This window comes from Macaca nemestrina, chromosome 10, assembly GCF_043159975.1.
Source record: "Macaca nemestrina isolate mMacNem1 chromosome 10, mMacNem.hap1, whole genome shotgun sequence".
In the NCBI taxonomy this organism is placed as follows: Eukaryota; Metazoa; Chordata; class Mammalia; order Primates; family Cercopithecidae; genus Macaca; species Macaca nemestrina.
Genome location: NC_092134.1, coordinates 50,981,973 through 51,000,671, shown reverse-complemented (window position 1 = coordinate 51,000,671; position 18,699 = coordinate 50,981,973). Strand labels below are relative to the sequence as shown.

Sequence of the window (18,699 nt, the reverse complement as noted above, 5' to 3'; positions counted from 1 at the left end):
ATCGTTATTATGGTATGTAGTGATGTTGGACAGTAGATGTTAAAATAAGATTAATGATTGTACACATTGACCTATAAAAATAGTAAGTTATTTTTCTTATTCCTGGTTTATAAAAATAGTAAGTTTTTTCTGTTCTCTAGAGAAGGTCGGTGGTGGTGATGGAGATTTTCCTTCCTGTAATTTTTATTAGGTATTAAAACCTTTCCATGGATTCACCAAAACTTGAGAGTTTGAGGATGAGTATAAAACTATGAAAGTCTGGCTTAGGCATGCAGAGCCACTTGTGGCAACATGAATCTCTAGGGTGGGGTATAGGGTAAGAGCTAAGGTAATACTAGTTTTTAACTTTTTCTCCAGATTATCATACCTAAGCAATATCTATCAGTAATAGTAACAGGCTCACCAGTGATACTCAGCTGGAGTCGAAGAGGCAAGCCCTTCCCCATGGTGCCATATCAGAATCTTGGGGAGCGAGTACTGTTTCCAGATATCCTTCAGGTGGCAGCCAACATCTATTAAGAACAGTAATAAGGGGAATGGTCTCTAGAGGAACAAATGCATAATTTAGTTAGAATTAAAAAGGGCATAACAAGCTGAGGCTTAAGGCATCAGTTAATAACAGCAAGTCCGCTGGAGACGACAGAGCCCTAAAGACAGAAAATTCAGATAACTGGTAATCAGGTAAGCCAGATGGAGGTTCTGTACATGGATGGTATGAATCCAGTTACAGAGTAGGAGAATGGAGTAAAGGTCCAGTCTTGAGGGGAAATATGGTCTGAATGAGGCAGAACAACAAGAACTGGACTCAGATTTTATATGGAATACAAGGCAAAGACCCAGTCATTTAGTTCGGAAATACAAACCAGAAGCAGGAAAATATAGAAGTGGCCAAAAGATAATGTGTACTATATGAAAGGGATTTTAGTCAGGATTCCTATGGGGTTGACTTTACAGGTTTTTCTTTTTCTTAAAAATATAATGATGTATCACTGTGTAAGATTTATTTACACTTTAAATATAATTCAGTCTTAATCACTTTCTAGCCAATATGCAAAATTTGTACATAATCCTAACTTTATTGAGATATAAATGAACTCATGTTAATTGTACAGTATGATGTTTTGTTAGTATGTGGGTGTGTGTATATACATATATATATGTATCTTGATTATAGAGGTTACATGAGTGTGTGTATATATATGTATATACACACACCACATAAACACACACTCATGTAACCTCTATAATCATGATACATGATGTTTCCATCACCCCAGAAAATCTCATGTCTTTTTGCAAAGGGCATTCTTTTTTTTTTTTTTTTTTTCTTTTTTATACTTTAAGTTCTAGGGTACATGTGCACAACATGCAGGTGTGTTATGTACTTATACATGTGCCATGTTGGTGTGCTGCACCCATTAACTTGCCATTTACATTAGCTATTTCTCCTAATGCTATCCCTCCCCTCTCCCCCATCCCATGACAGGCCTTGGTGTGTGATGTTCACCCTATGTCCAAGTGTTCTTATTGTTCAATTCCCACCTATAAGTGAGAACATGTGGTGTTTGGTTTTCTGTCCTTGCGGTAGTTTGCTCAGAATGATGGTTTCCAGCTTTATCCATGTCCCTACTAAGGACATGATCTCATCCTTTTTTATGGCTGCATAGTATTCCGTGGTATATATGTGCCACAATTTTTTAATCCATTCTATCATTGATGGACATTTGGGTCGGTTCCAAGTATTTGCTATTGTGAATAGTGCTGCAGTAAACATATGTGTGCATGTGTCTTTATAGTAGCATGATTTATAATCCTTTGGGTATATACCCAGTAATGGGATGATGGGGTCAAATGGTATTTCTAGTTCTAGATCCTTGAGGAATCGCCATACTGTCTTCCACAATGGTTGAACTAGCTTACACTCCCACTAACAGTGTAAAAGTGTTCCTATTTCTCCACATCCTCTCCAGTACTTGTTGTTTCCTGACTTTTTAATGATCGCCATTCTAACTGGTATGAGATGGTATCTCATTGTGGTTTTGATTTGCCTTTCTCTGATGGCGAGTGATGATGAGCATTTTTTCATGTGTCTATTAGATGCATAAATGTCTTCTTTTGAGAAGTGTTCACATCCTTTGCCCAGTTTTTGATGGAGTTGTTTGATTTTTCTTGTCAATTTGTTTAAGCTCTTTGTAGATTCTGGATATTAGCCCTTTGTCAGATGGGTAGATTGCAAAACTTTTCTCCCATTCTGTAGGTTGCCTGTTCACTCTGATGGTAGTTTCCTTTGCTGTGCAGGAAACACAGGTAGTTTCCTGTGCTGTGCTCTTTAGTTTAATTAGATCCCATTTGTCTATTTTGGCTTTTGTTGCCATTGCTTTTGGTGTTTTAGTGATGAAGTCCTTGCCCATGCCTATGTCCTAAATGGTATTGCCTAGGTTTTCTTCTAGGATTTTTATGGTATTAGGTCTAACATTCAAGTCTTTAATCCATTGTGAATTAATTTTCGTATAAGGTGTAAGGAAAGGATGCAGTTTCAGCTTTCTGCATATGGCTAGCCAGTTTTCCCAGCACCATTTATTAAATAGGGAATCCGTTCCCCATTTCTTGTTTTTGTCGGGTTTGTCAAAGATCAGATGGTTGTAGATGTATGGTATTTCTGAGGGCTCTGTTCTGTTCCATTGGTCAGTATCTTTGTTTTGGTACCAGTACCATGCTGTTTTGGTTATTGTAGCCTTGTAGTATAGTTTGAAGTCATGTAGCATGATTCCTCCAGCTTTGTTGTTTTGGCTTAGTATTGTCTTGACAATGTGGGTCCTTTTTTGGCTCCATATTAACTTTAAAGTAGTTTTTTTCCAATTCTGTAAAGAAAGTCATTGGTAGCTTGATAGGGATGGCATTGAATCTATAATTTACCTTGGGCAGTATGGCCATTTTCATGATACTGATTCTTCCTATCCATGAGCATGGAATGTTCTTCCATTTGTTTGTGTCCTCTTTTTTTTCATTGAACAGTGGTTTGTAGTTCTCCTTGAAGAGGTCCTTCACATCCCTTGTAAGTTGGATTCCTAGGTATTTTATTCTCTTTGAAGCAATTGTGAATGGGAGTTCACTCATTATTTGGCTCTGGGTTTGTCTGTTATTGATGTATAGGAATGCTTGTGAATTTTGCACATTGATTTTGTATCCTGAGACTTTGCTGAAGTTGCTTATCAGCTTAAGGAGATTTTGAGCTGAGATGATGGGGTTTTCTAAATGTACAATCATGTCATCTGCAAACAGGGACAATTTGAATTCCTCTTTTCCTAACTGAATACCCTTTATTTCTTTCTCCTGCCTGATTTCCCTGGCCAGAACTTCCAACACTATGTTGAATAGGAGTGGTGAGAGAGGGCATCCCTGTGTTGTGCCAGTTTTCAAAGGGAATGCTTCCAGTTTTTGCCCATTCAGTATGATACTGGCTGTGGGTTTGTCATAAATAGCTCTTATTATTTTGAGATATGTCCCATCAATACCTAGTTTATTGAGAGTTTTTAGCATGAAGGGCTGTTGAATTTTGTTGAAGGCCTTTTCTGCATCTATTGAGATAATCATGTGGCTTTTGTCTTTGGTTCTGTTTATGTAATGTATTGTGTTTATTGATTTGAGTATGTGGAAGCAGCCTTGCATCCCAGGGATGAAACCAACTTGATCATGGTGGATAAACTTTTTGATGTACTGTTGGAATCTGTTTGCCAGTATTTTGTTGGGGATTTTTGCAGAACAGGAAATGTTGCTGCCTGATCCTTCCTCTGGAAGCTTCGTGTCAGAGGGCCACCTGGCTGTATGAGATGTCAGTCGGCCCCTAATGGGAGGTGTCTCCCAGTTAGGCTATTCAGGGGTCAGGGACCCACCTGAGGAGGCAATCTGTCCCTTCTCAGATCTCAAACTCTGTACTGGGAGAACCACTGCTCTCTTCAAAGCTGTTAGACTGGGACATTTAAGTCTGCAGAAGTTTCTGTTGCCTGTTTTCAGCTATGCCCTGCCTCCAGAGGTGGAGTCTACAGAGGCAGGCAGGCCTCATTGGGCTATGGAGGGCTCCACCCAGTTGGAGCTTCCCCCCCGACTTTGTTTACCTAGTCAAGCCTCAGCAATGGCGGATGCCCCTTCTCCAGCCTGGCTGCTGCCTTGCAGTTGGATCTGGGACTGCTGTGCTAGCAGTGAGCAAGGCTCCATGGGCGTGGGACCTGCTGAACCAGGCGCAGAATATAATCTTCTGTTGTGCAGTTTGCTAAGATTGTTGGAAAAGCGCAGTATTAGGGTGGGAGTGTCCCAGTTTTACAGGTACCTTTGTCATGGCTTACCTTGGCTAGGAAAGGGAATTCCCTGACCCCTTGTGCTTCCTGGGTGAGACAATGCCCCGCCCTGCTTCAGCTCACAGTTCCTGGGCTGCACCCACTATCCAACCAGTCCTTATGACCTGGTACCTCAGTTGGAAATGCAGAAATCTCCCGTCTTCTGCATTGCTCATGCTGGGAGCTGTATACTGGAGCTGTTCCTATTCATCCATCTCTGAACCGTCCAACTGCCGAGGGCATTCTTACACACTCTATGCTAGAGTGTATATTGGCATAACCACTTTCAAAAACAGTTTGACACTATTTTGTAAACTTGAACAATCATATACCCTATGACTCATCAGTTCGACTTTAGGTATATACCTCCGCCTAGAAAAACTTTCTACACAAGCATCAGGAGTTATATATCGTATAGGAATGTTCCTAAAAGCAGAAAACTAGTAATAAACCAAATGCTTATCCACAGCAGATTGGATAAACTGGTATATTTACATATTGGAACATAATACATCAGTAAAGCTTAAACTACTGCAGTACATATATGGATGAATATTAGAAACATAAAACTGAATAGGAAAAAGCAAGTTACAGAAGATTACACATTTTATGGTACCATTTTTAAGTAGTTATTAAGTGAAACAATGGTATGTTTAATACAAAAATTATATGCAAAAACTATTAAGAAAATTATAAACAATAATTTGATAATTGTTGCCTCTGGTTGGAGAAGCAGGGAGACAGAATATGGAAGGAAAACATAGTTATATGCAGTAGAAATATTAATATTCTAGGTATTAAGATGGATGTTGGGTTTATGGACATAGCAGATGCTGTAGGGTGCCTGATCTAAGTACTTTCAGGCCTTTTGTTTCATGGTATGCCAGATTGATTTCTACCTGGCAGTGTCTGCATTTCTTCCCTGTGTGTTTTCTGTAACTGTGAAGCAAGCACTGCCTGCATACAAGGTCTGGGAATTAATTCCTCCCAGTGAGCAGCTCTGAAGCGGTAATTGATGCAGCATTTCAGGTGGGATGATTCTGAGGGATGGTATGTATTCTACACTTCAGTCTCAGAATTTCTGAGTAGTATTAAACCCAGGTTGGCTTAATGTGGTGTCTTGCTTAATAGCACATATTTTATTGGGCTGCTTTTGTTTATTCTCTCTTCTACTTTATTGCCAGTGTTCCTTTAACCTCCCAAATAAAACATATATAACATTTCATCATGCATATATACCACATTTTCTTTATCCATAAATTCATTGATGGGCACTTAGGTTGTTTCCATATTTTGGCCATTATGAATATGGCTACAGTAAACATGTACATGCAGTTATCTCTTCAATATACTGATTTCCTTTTTTTTTTTTTTTTGGATATATACCCAGTAGTGGAATTGCTAGATCATATGGTAGTTCTATTTTTAGTTTTTTGAAGAACCTCTATACTGTTTTCCATAATGACTGTACTAATTTACATTCCCACCAACAGTATATGAGTTATCCTTTCTCTACATTCTTGCCAACACCTATCTTAACGCTTTTTGATAATAGCCATTGTAACTGGGATGAGATGATATCTCCTTATAGTTTTTATTTGCATTTCTCTGATGCTTAGTGATGTTGAACATTTTTTCATATACCTATTGGCCATTTGTATGTCTTCATTTGAAAAATGTCTATTCAGATCTTTTGGCCATTTTTAAAACAGATTTTGCTTTTATTCCATTGAGTTGTTTGTGTCCCTTATGTATTCTGGTTTTTGATCCCTTGTCGAGTGGGTAGTTTGCACATGTCTTCTCCCAGTGTATGTATATCTCTTCACTCTGATTATTTACTTTGCTGTGCAGAAGGTTCTCAGCTTGATGTGATCCCATTTGTGTCCATTGCCCATTTTTGCTGTGGTTGCCTGTACTTTCGAGGTCCTACTAAAGAAATCTTTGCCTAGACCGATGTCCTAAAGTGTTTCCCCAATGTTTTCTTCTAGTAGTTTCATAGATTCAGGTCTTAGATTTAAGTCTTTAATCCATTTTGATTTGATTTTTGTATATGGTGAAAGATAGGGGTCTAGTTTCATTCTTCTGCTTATGGATATCCAGTTTTACCATTTATTGAAGAGACTGTGCTTGCCCTAGTATATCTTCTTAGCACCTTTGTTGAAAATGAGTTGGCTGTAAATGCATGGATTTAATTCTGGGTTCTCTAATGTTTTATTGGTCTATGTGTGTGTTTTTATGCCAGTGTCATACTGTTGTGGTTAGTATAGCTTTGTAATATAATTAGAAGTTAAGTAGTGTGATGCCTCCAGCTTTGTTCTTTTTGCTCAAGATTGCTTTGGCTGTTCTGGGTCTCTTGTGGTTCCACATAAATTTTAGGACTTTTTTTTTTTTCTATTTCTGCGCAGAATGTCATTGATGTTATAATAGGAATTGCATTGAATCTCTAGATTTCTTTGGGTAGTATGCACATTTTAACAATATTGATTCTTCTAATATATGAATATGAAATATCTTTCCCTTTTGTAGTGTCCTCATCAATTTATTTCATCAGTGTTTTGTAATTTTCACTGTTGAGATCTTTAACTTCTTTGGTGGCATTTATTCCTAGGGATATTATTTTGTAGATATTGTAAATGAGATTACTTTCCTGTTTTCCATCTCAGATTGTTCTCTGTTGTCATATAGAAATTCTACTAGTTTTTGTTATTGATTTTTGTCTCCTACAACTTTACTGAATTTCTTTATCAGTTCTAATAGTTTTTTGAAGGAGTCTTTCAGTTTTTCTAGGTATAAGATAATATCGTCTGAAAACAAAGATCATTTGACTTTTTCCTTTCAAATTTGGATGCCCTTTATATATTTCTCTTGCCTAATTGCTCTGGCTAGGACCTCCCATACTATGTTGATTAGAAATGGTGAATGTGGGCGTTCTTGTCCTGTTCCAGATCTTGGTGGAAAGGCTTTCACTTTTTCTCTAATCAGTATGATGCTAGATGTGGGTTTCTTTATTTCTATTCCTCTGTTAATTTTAGGTTTGGTTTGCTCTTGCTTTTCTAGTTTTTTTTTAAGATATATTGTTAGGATGTTTATTTGAACATTTTCTACTTTACATGCATTTAATGCTGTCAACTTCTCTCTTATTAGTACTTTTGCTGTATCCCATGGGTTTTGGTATGTTGTGTTTCCATTTTTATTAGTTTTAATACATTTAAAAATTTGTATTGTAACTTCTTCATTGACACATCGGTCATTCAGGGGCATGTTGTTTCATTTCCATGTGTTTTTATGCTCTTCAAAGTTTCTGTTGTTATTGATATTTGATATAATTTCAATTTTTGAGACCTATTTTGTGTCTTAACATATGGTCTATCTTTGGGAATGGTCTATGTGCTGAGAAGAACAGCATGCAGCTGTTGAGTAAAATGTTCTGCAAATGTCTGTTACATCCATTTGGTCCATAATGCAGATTATGTCTGCTGTTTCTTTGCTGACTTTCTGTCTGGATGATCTGTCCAATACTGAACAGAAGTGTTGAAGTCCCCAACTATTATTATTTTTAAAATGTAGATTTAGTAAATACAAATTTCATGAGGTAAGTAGAAACCCAGATTCTGAAATACATAACCTTATTGGTGACCACAGAAAATTAAACAAGAAAAAATATCATTTTTATCTCAACCATATTGCTGTCTACATGCTGAACACCTTTGTCTCTCTCATTCACATTACCAAAGCTTCTTAATTTTTATTTCTAAAACATGTTCACTCATTCATGCTTGCATGCATTCATTCATTTAGCAAATATTTCTTAGCTCTTAACCATGTTCCAGGCATTATTTTCTATACTGAGGGTGCATCAGTGAATAAAACAAACAAGAAATACTTTTGCCCTGGTGGCATTTATGTTCTAATTAGGAGAGATTGACAATAAAATGGTTATAAGTGTATTTTAATGTGTATGTTGATACATTTTAAAGAAGAAAACTTAAAACAAAAGGGAGGAGCTTATCTAGGGATAAAGTTTTTGATACAGAGGGGAAGGACAAGTAAGACCTTATTGTGACGGTAATAAATTCTTCAGTAGGTAAGCTATCCATTAGATGATCTAGAGGAATAACTTTTCTTAGAGAGGGAACAACAGGTTCAGTGGCCCTGAACATGCCTACTTTGTTTCTGAAACATCCAGGAAGTCGGATTGAACAAGCAGAAAGTAGTAGGAGCTGAGGTTGTGGTGGAAGAGGACAGGACATTAAGTTGCAGTGTCTTGGAAGTCATTGTGATAATTTGGGTTTTTTATCCTGAATGAGATTGGAAGCCATTGTAGCCACTGAATCATTCTTTCTACTCTGTTGAGTTGTATTACGAAACACATATTTCCACTATATTTGCCTCTTTTCTTTACCAAAGTCTTTGTGGACATTCAAGCTGGTTACTTTGCAAAATTAGCTCCTATCCGAGCAGGAGCTTCCAGAGTTGAAGCAAAAAGACTCAGCAACCATAGGAGTTAAGAGTATGAGATAAAGCCAAAGAAGCAATGAGGGATTTGCTAAGAGTAGTGATATGATTGGACTTTGTTTTTCTCTGTTGAAAATGCAGTGATAGGGGAAAGGTGAGAGCAGAGAGATCACTGAGAAAGCCATTGCAGTTCATCAGACTCAGGGTGGAGTTGGTATGAAGTAGCTCTGGTAAGTGATGAGATCATGAATTTGCTCACAGTTCAGATGTAGCTTATGAGAGACAGGAGTCCTGTTCTCTACCTGGAGGTATGTAGATATCACTTACTGTGATGGAGGAAATTTTAGGAGGGGCAGGTTTAAAAAGAATATCAAAAGCTCAGTTTCAAGCATATTAAATTTTAGTTGCTTATTAAGCATCTATTGAAATGAAAATGTTAGGTTTGCTGTTAGATATATGAGTATCAGTTAATGGAAGAATTCCAAACTAGAGTTACAAATTTGAGAGTCATTAGTTGGAATGGTAGTTAGATCTCTAGGTCTGTCACCAAAATGTATCTTTTCTATCTAAAGTATAGTACCATACCAATGTTATTACAAGATTTAACCACTACCTGTAACAATGTTTTTATGGGAAAGTCTCCTAAACAATGTTGGGAGATTCAGAAGATCCCTCCCACCAGATACTAGACTAGAGACTACTCTGTCTTCAAACCTATGATGTATGGCATATGATCTAGCAGGGAAGTCTGTTGTGGGGAAGGGGCAGGAGATGAGGATGGTGGGGATTTTCCTATTCTGATCAGATAGTTTGAAGACAAAACTAATTAAATAATAGAGTTTCTACTATATATCCCTTGCAAGAGTATGATATGGTATCTGCAGTTAGACTGTAGTTTCTCAAAGTCAAGAATTTGCAGTTGTATGCTGCATAAGGACATTTCAGTCAACAACAGACCACATATAAGATGGTAGTGCCATAACATATAATATTGTATTTTTATTGTACCTTTTATATGCTTAGATACACAAGTACTTATTTTGTTATGTATTCAGTACAGTAGTATGCTATACAGGTTTTTAGGCTAGTTGTATAGTAGGCTGTACCATGTAGGTTTGCATAAGTACACTCAAAGATGTTTGCACAACAACAGAATTTTTTAATATATTTCTCAGAACATATTCCCATCATTAAGTGATGCATGACTGTATATAATTCTTCTATGTTTCCCTGCAATACCTATCCTAGAATAATAACATAAAATGGAAGTATAGGGAATTATTACTAAGTTTATTTTGTATTTATGAGACATTATTTACTAGAATTTTTCCTATGAACTGGTCTCATTGTAAGACCTTGAAACATTTTGAGGATTTAATTAAGGATATGCATTACTGTAAGTATAGGAATGTTTCCTTAAGTGACTTGTACTTATGTCAGGATTTCATTGACTTTAGGAATTAAAGATATGTATAAGAGTAGGTAATGATTTGTTATGGTAGTATTTCTATAATTCTCCATTTATTTTATGAAGTGGCATGGCAATAATAATGTTTGTAACTTTTTATTCTTATTTTTGTTTTATTGAATTTGTAATTTAGATATTCACCAACTCTAGCTTTGATAAATTTTGGTAATTGTAACAGTTAATGTAACCACTAGCATAATTAAGAATATTCCTATCCTCCTAAAAACTTTTCTTGTGTGCTTTTGTAGGATATTTTTTCTTTCATTCTCAGAGAATCACTGATCTACTTTTAATCTTGACTTTTCTAGAACATTGTACAAATGGAATCATAGTATGTAGACTTTTCATTTCAGTTCTTCCACTCAGCACATAGCATTTGAGAGCTATTGATATCTTTTTGTGTATTAATGCCTTGTTCCATTTTATTGCTGAGTAGTATGCCATATGCTATAGTCCAGATATGCTATTTTTTTTTTATTTACCAGTTGATGGACATTTGAGTTGTTTCTGTTTTTTTCCTTCTGTGAGTAAGACTTCTCTGAATATTCACATATAAGCCTTTGTGTGGACATGTTTTCATTTCTCTTGGATAAATCGGAGTGAGATGGATGGGTCATATGTAAAGTGTGTATTTAACTTTATGGTAAACTCAATATTTTCGAAAGTGGCCATACCATTTTACATCTGCGTGTATCTCACTGTGGTGGTTGTTTGTATTTCTCTAGTGATATTAGTCATCTTTTCACATTGGCAATGTGTATATCTTGTTTTGTGACGTGTACGTTTGAATATTTTGCCTGTTTTCTAACTGGGTTGCTTGTCTTCTTACTGAGTTGTAAGAGTTCTTTATTCTAGATATGTCCTTTCTCAGATGAAGGTTTTACAAGTATTTCTTTTCATTTTTATCTTTTTGAATAGAAGTTTTCATATTAATAAAGTCCATTTTTAAAATTCCTCTGTTATTCCTGATTTTTATGTCCTACGTAATAAATGTTTGCCTATCCAAATGTCACAATTTTTCTCATGCTTTATTCCATAAGATGACATTTTTTTCAATTATATTTAGATCTGTGATCTACCTTTAATTAGCTTTTGTGTTTGGTTTATAGCAGGCAAATTTTGTTTCTTTTTTTTATATCAACATCCAGTTATACCAGCACCATTTGTTGGAAAACCTATCTTCTTCATTAAATTATCTTGGGTACTTTGTCAAAAATCAGTTGATCATATAAGTGTGGATCTATTTCTGTACTGTGTTTTTCTCATTGATTTATATTTCTATTTGTATATCAGCTGTTTCTTTCCATTTTTCCATTGATTTGTGTGTCTAATTTTATACCAGCTGTAGCTATACTACACTGATTTAGTTTTATATTTTTGAATTAGTAAAATTCTTCAACCTTATTCTTTTTCAAAATTATTTTCATTATTCTAGGCATTTTTGCCTTACTTTATAAATTATAGTATCTACTTATCAATTTCTTTACAAAGCTTAGCTAGGATTTTAATCAGGATTGTGTTGAAATGTGAAGAAAAAATTGCCATCTTAGTACTGAGTCTCCCATTTCATGAACATGGTATATCTCTTTATATCAATTTTTTAGATTTTTATGCAATGTTTTATAGTTTTCAGTGTATAGGTTTCGTACATCCTTTGTTAAATTTTTTCCTATATATTCTATTTTTATACTATTTTAATTGTTTTAAAATTTTACTTCCTAGTTTTTATTATTTTTTTTATAGAGACAGGATCTTGCTATATTGGCCAGGGCAGTCTCAAATGCTTGGCCTCAAGCAGTCCTCCTTCTTCAGCCTCCCTAAGTGCTGGGATTATAGGTTTGAGCCACCAAGCTTGACTCCTAATTGTTTTTTGCTACAATATTATATATGTTCTGATGATTCATTGTTAATTCTGTTGACTTTGTTCCCTGACACATTGCTAAATTCACTTACTATTCTGTTAGCTTTTTGTATATTCTTTAAGATATTCTGCAGACATGATTATGTCATCTATGTATAAAAAAAGACAGTTTTATTTTTTCCCTTATATTATTTATTTCTTTTGCTTCTTTTCCTTGACTTATTATACTAGCTATAACCTCCAGTAAAATGTTGAATAAAAATGATGAGTGGTTGGTTTTTCATAGGAATAAAACAAATAAAATTTAAAGTAATATTTAAGTTACATAACTCATTTGTTTAAAAAATCTAAAATCATTTCTATTACCGTTTGCCTAAAATTCTTTAATTTATTCTTTTTTTCTAACTTTAGGTGATTGACTTGGGTTCCGGTAAAGGCTATCTAAGCTCCTTTTTGTCCTTGAAGTATGGCTTTAAAGTTTATGGAATTGATTCCTCAAATACTAATACTCATGGAGCTGAGGAGAGAAACAGAAAACTGAAGAAACACTGGAAACTCTGTCATGCTCAGTCAAGATTAGATGTCAATGGACTAGCATTAAAAATGGCAAAAGAAAGGAAAGTGCAAAAAGAAGTTAAAAATAAAGCTGATATTGAGGAAGCGTTTAACAGCAGTCTTACAAATCAAGAAAAGATGTCTACCTCAGATATTTCGCCTGATTTTTCTGGCTCTGTAATTTCTAATATCAGAAACCAAATGCAAACCCTTCATTCTCAACCACATCAAGAAGAAAATTTGTGTTTTGAAAATTCCTTTTCTCTTATAAACCTTTTGCCTATTAATGCCGTAGAGCCTACTTCTTCACAGCAAATACCCAACAGAGAAACATCTGAAGCCAATAAAGAGAGAAGAAAAATGACATCAAAGTCAAGTGAATCAAATGTATATTCACCTTTAACCTCTTTTATCACTGCTGATTCAGAACTCCATGACATTATTAAAGATTTGGAGGTGACTTTACTTTTGAATTATTTAATTTGATGTACAAAAACATTGTATTCAATTTTAATAGTAGCTTACTTAACATACATATCTTACTTGATCACATTAATCTAACAGACCAAGAAAATAAAAGCATAAGTAGGCTTTCGTTATTCCCACACCCATCAAAATCTGCCATGAGCCTATTCAGAATAGAGTATCCTCCACTCATTTCGAACCTCTTAAATCAAATAGAAGTCCTAGCCCAAAACTAGTAAGTAAACTAAGTTCTCATTGTGCCATTTAGGAATTGTTAAAATTCTAAACAAGTAATTAAATTTTAACTTAAATTTGAAGTAAAGGGGCATCTAGAACAAAGTAATGTTCAATGTTGCACTTGCCAATATGGAATTTCCTTGAGCAACAGTAGCTTCCAAGTGTTCTTCAAAGCTTGAACTTTTTCTAAATTACGAGTATGTCAATTTGTGTAATTGAAAGACAGCAGATCTTAAACAAAGGCAATGTTGCATGTTAAAACAGTATTATAGAGGAGATTCTAGAAATCGTTTGGCCTAACTCATTGTCTCAAAAAAGAAAAAAAAAAAAAAAGGTAGCTTTTGGAGTAGTATTACCCTTGTAATTTTTTTTTTTATAGAAATTTTTCCCCAAAGAAATGTGTAACTAAAAGATACTAGAGTTCTTTATGAATTTAAATCCTTGTTTGATAGCTGACCATTGTTTTACTGTTTTTTAAATGGGAAATTTTTCTTTTTCCCAGATATTTTTGGATTTAAGGAAATCTAGTGTACCTTCATTAATTCTTTTTCTTATACATGAAATTAGTAATTAAGCTATTTTAGGCTTTCTCTTAGGGTTAAACAATCCCAATTACTTTGGTTTAACTTAAAAAATGTCAATTTCTAGTACATTTTGTCACCTTCTAATTTTCTCAAAATCTTTCTGAAAATATATAATGAAAACTATATACAAACTCTTGTAAGAACCATCTAAAATAAGATATACAGGAAGAATGTTCTTGGATCCTGTAGCAAATCACAATTTAATAACATAATTAACTACCACCCTCTATTCTCCTCACCCTCTCACAATACTTAAATATTTTACTGGTAGGATAATACGGTGATTGCATATTTTTGTCTCCTAGCTGCTACTTGCTAATGTTAACTAATCCTGTATGATAAATACAATAAAGAATGAGGTTAAATGTTCTTGTATTTTCTTTAGTGAGAGCTAAATTAAGCTTAAAGAGAGAAATTTGTAGCTTTGTTACTCTACCCTTAATTAGTGATAAATCTTTCTTGTCTGAATTAATTTTACTGATGACATCATAATCTCTAAATAAAACCTATCTAAACTAATCATCAAGAAAAGCAGAGTAGCTGTATAATCTTCTAAAAACTTTGCTTTGAAATGGATATTGCCTGAAGAAACTGAGTGTTCTATCAGCTCAAAACGACTTACAGGCATAATTGTTTTCTTTAGTAAGTTTGATTACAGCTCTCTTTTATGTCTAGGACATAGGCTAAAATAACATTTCAGTGAAATAATTTTTAAAAATTTTAGTGAAACAATTATATGCTGACGATAGTTATAAAAATGTACTTGAGACACAAATTAATGCTTATGTTATTTTGAATTTGTAATTTAAAGTAAATTGTAATGATAAAAATGGACAATGTTTTCTGAATTTTATTATATAGTAGTGTACTAAGTCATTTACAGGGATTAGTTTACTTAAGTTTTGAAAGAACCCATTGAGATGAAGAACTGTTATTATCTCCATCTTACAGTTGAGGAAACTGAATGCTTTCCAAATCACACTGTGATAGAACTTGAATTTAAACAGACTGTTTCCCAAGACTGTGCTCTTAATGACTGTACTACAGCTTATGTAATTAGTTCATTAATAACTCTTTCTTTAACATCCCTTAAGTAAACACATGTATCTTTAATTAATTTACAGCTTTAAAATAAATTTTAGTTGGTATTGTAAAGTACCAACTAAAATTAGCTGATGAGTAATAACTTTAGAGAACACTTTGAGAGACATGATGCTTTAATTTAAAAAAACTAGAAATTAATATATCTGTATTCACAGATTTACACTAAAACATGACCTTTACATTATCAGGGTTTAAGAGTGTCATCTGGAAAACTGAGAGGTTAATATTAGAAATTTTTTAGTTCCAAATGGTATAAGTATGTGATTCTAATAGGGTGCAGGTTTTCTGTATAAAATTTTTTTTCTGTACAAGTATCTTTTTAGTACTACTTTAACTAAATTTTTATGAGTCTTGTCAAAGGCAGAAAGGTATTATTAGTAAATTCAACCTCAAAATGATTGTTATATTGAACAAGATTCTGTGCATGTATACATTTGTACCCATTGTGTATGTTTGTGTATACATTTAAATTAGGCTTTGGATAATTAGAATAAATATTTCATAGGATAATTTTAAATACAATATATGTTATAAAATTTGGAAAAAAATTTTTAAATTAAATTTTATATTGTCATACTTGATGCGGTACATAAACTAAGCTTTTTGTTGTTAAAGTAGAAATACCAAGTTTACAACAGTTCTTCATTTTTTATAACAATATTTTATAAGGTTTTGATGGGCAATCTGAGAAGTGAAATTAATTTAGAAAATTAATATGATGGTCAAAGTGTGACGTAAATATATAACAAAGCACAGATTTGGTCTAGTAATACATGTTACATTTGATTAGTCCAATTTTTGCTTTGTCTAGTTGTTAAACAAATATTAGTTGTAAAATGAGAGAAAATATAAACAGGTAAATAAGCAAAATCACTGAAAAAAAAAAGTTGTGAAAAGAGATCATAGTTATTTTGCCTGTAAAGAAATAATTAGTTATGAAAATAAAAACATGGAATACTTTCTAGGTAGAATTTGATAATTATTAACACATTTACATATTTTAATGGACATTTAAAATCTTCACCTCATGCTGGGGGCAGTACAATGTGCTTGTAGTCCCAGCTACTTGGGAGGCTGAAGCAGGAGGATCATTTGAGGCCAGTAATTTGAGTCAGTAGCACGTGATATTCATGCCTGTGAATAGCCACCACAGTGCAGCCTGGGCAACATTGCAAGATCCCATATGTAAAAATAAAATAAATAAATATTTTAAACAACCCTCTTTTCAATTACCAAATTTTATTTTTCTTCTTGTGTTTTTAAAGGATTGTTTGATGGTAGGTCTACACACTTGCGGTGATCTGGCTCCAAATACTTTGAGAATATTTACCTCCAAGTCTGAAATCAAGGGAGTTTGCAGTGTGGGTTGTTGCTACCACCTCTTATCTGAAGAATTTGAAAACCAGCATAAAGGTACAAGTTCCCTATGTATCACAATTTGTATTCATTTGAGCATAATGACTGTTTTCTATTTCTCCCCATTTTTTCATCATTACCGTGATTTAGATCAGCATTTAAGATAACATCTGACTTTCTTGCACTTTTAGTGTTACAGTGTTATTGAAATTTAATGCATCACCACCTGTATATTTGTTATAGTTTATCTGGTCATAAAATGGGCTTAATGAGTGCTGAAGCCTTTGAAAATATTTGAAAATTTTTTGTGATACATATTTTAGAGAACTTCTGTTTCAAAATATTTGTGAAGTATACATTTACTGAGATAGTAAAACTGAGTTATTTTGTTATGAATATTGAATTTCAAAGTTTGCTTTTGTTTCCAAAGCCTTTTTCATTTCTGAAGGAATACTGATATTTAAAAAAGAAAAAGTTCTTTACTCTGTTTTGAAGAGTCAGCATACCAAAATTTTAGAAAACTGTAAAACTGTGTGATTGCATTAAAATAATAGTAGTCAAACTATGCTACTTGTACTTAGAAGGTACCTGATGAGCAAAGTATGGAGTAGGTTTGCAAGATTTGAAGCACCCCATGTATTCATTCAGAGCAGCTCCTGAAATACCTCTGTTTGCTCCATTTTGCATGTTAAATCTTTCCATAAGATTTTGTAAGGTATGATTTCAAAACTGCTGGTTCAGATTAGATGGCTATTTAGTATACTAATATTAGCAGTTTGTTTTTATGTTAGTTTGTATCTTTATCTGTGTCCTAGCTAAGAGTTTTAGATGGGGAATTTTTAGGTTACCAACTTTTGTGCGCATTAAGATGGTATTGGTTGATCTTTTCTTCGTTTTAAAACCCAGATTAATGTATTTTAATTATTTCTTATTTAGTCATGCCCAGGAGGTAAACATTGTAATTGTTTAATTTTATTGAAATGTGACAAGGTGAAACAGAAGCCATGTTTAGAATTGGCAAAAATTTTTATGAAATAGAGTTAATCAAATTATAATTATTTTATGTCAGTGTTTTGAAATTTTTATTTTAGGAAAAGTATGAAATAGTGAAATTATGAATATATAGAGATAGAATGAAAGAAAGCAAATTGGCAAAAATTTAGCACTAGTTTAATTTAGATGGAGAGTATATGATTGTCAGGCTATTATTACCAACTCATTTTTTTCTAATTTTCAAGACCAAAAATTAGGGTAAAAAATAAACTTAAAAATAGAAAAAAAAGAAAACTATTCCTACTAAACTATATGCCTATGTATTTACATTATGTTATAGAATTTTTATGTATCTTTTCTGAAATAAATGAAAAAATACTTTAATGCAATCACAGTTCTACAGCTTTTTAAATATTACATGTATAATATTTTCCTTAATTGGCAATAGGGTAAGATTTATGTAGGTAAGTGCTTACTTTTGGGGTTTATTATTTGGTTGTTAGTTCAAGAGTTTCCTGTTCTGTAGGTACAATGAAATTCAATTAACAAATGGCTCAATTTGGGGACAGGTGTAGACACTTGGTGTGTCATTAAATTTAGAGACACTAATCCCAGCAATTTGGGAGGCCGAGGCAGGCAGACCACTTGAGGTCAGGAGTTCAAGACCGGCCTGGCCAACATGGTGAAACTCCATTTCTACTAAAAATACAAAAACATTAGCTGGCTGTGGTGGTGGGTGCCTGTAATCACAGCTACCCTGGAGGCTGAGGCAGGAGAATCTCTTTAACCCAGGAGGCAGAGGTTGCAGTGAGCCGAGATGGAGCCATTGCACTACAGCCTGGGCAACAAGAGCAAAACTCCATCTCAAAAAGAAAAAAAAAAAAAAAAAAAAAAGAAAATTAGAGTCACTATCCTTACCCTACATTTTAAGATCTTTAATTTCAGTTGCCTGCTTCCTTCTTTCACTTCATCATCATTGCCCCCAAGGATGCCTTCCCATTCCAAGGGGCCTCCCTCTGCTCTTCACACAGTACTTTTTTAAGACTCTCATCTCTGGTCTGGACCTTAGCAGCCATCGCTCTGTACTGTGAAGTCTCAGGATTTTCCCACCAAAGATGGATCCTGTCTTTTTTGGCAGCATACTCTACTCTCTCACACACTCTTTTCTGCACAGTTGCACCTTACTCTTTCTCCGGAGTGATCCCCGGAGCTCATTCCGCTGGTTTAGGAGAGTGTCTTTCCTAACATATTTAAATTAAAATTTGTTGTGTTGCCGTGGATTGTGAG

The 18,699-nt window shown here is 34.1% G+C and overlaps 1 protein-coding gene across 5 annotated transcripts in view; it reads left to right on the top strand.

The window, feature by feature from the left end:
* The window catches only part of LOC105473281 (methyltransferase like 25), a 125,137-nt gene that overhangs the window by 38,711 nt on the left and 67,727 nt on the right, over window positions 1–18,699 (top strand). For all 5 annotated transcript variants that reach the window (XR_011609012.1, XM_071071355.1, XM_011726994.3 and 2 more), the window contains exons 4-5: window positions 12,530–13,129; window positions 16,329–16,476. Coding sequence is in view for 4 of the 5 variants with exons in the window: in XM_071071355.1 (XP_070927456.1) it covers window positions 12,530–13,129; window positions 16,329–16,476 (748 nt within the window). In the remaining variant the exon portion in view is untranslated. The remainder of the gene's footprint in view (window positions 1–12,529; window positions 13,130–16,328; window positions 16,477–18,699) is intronic.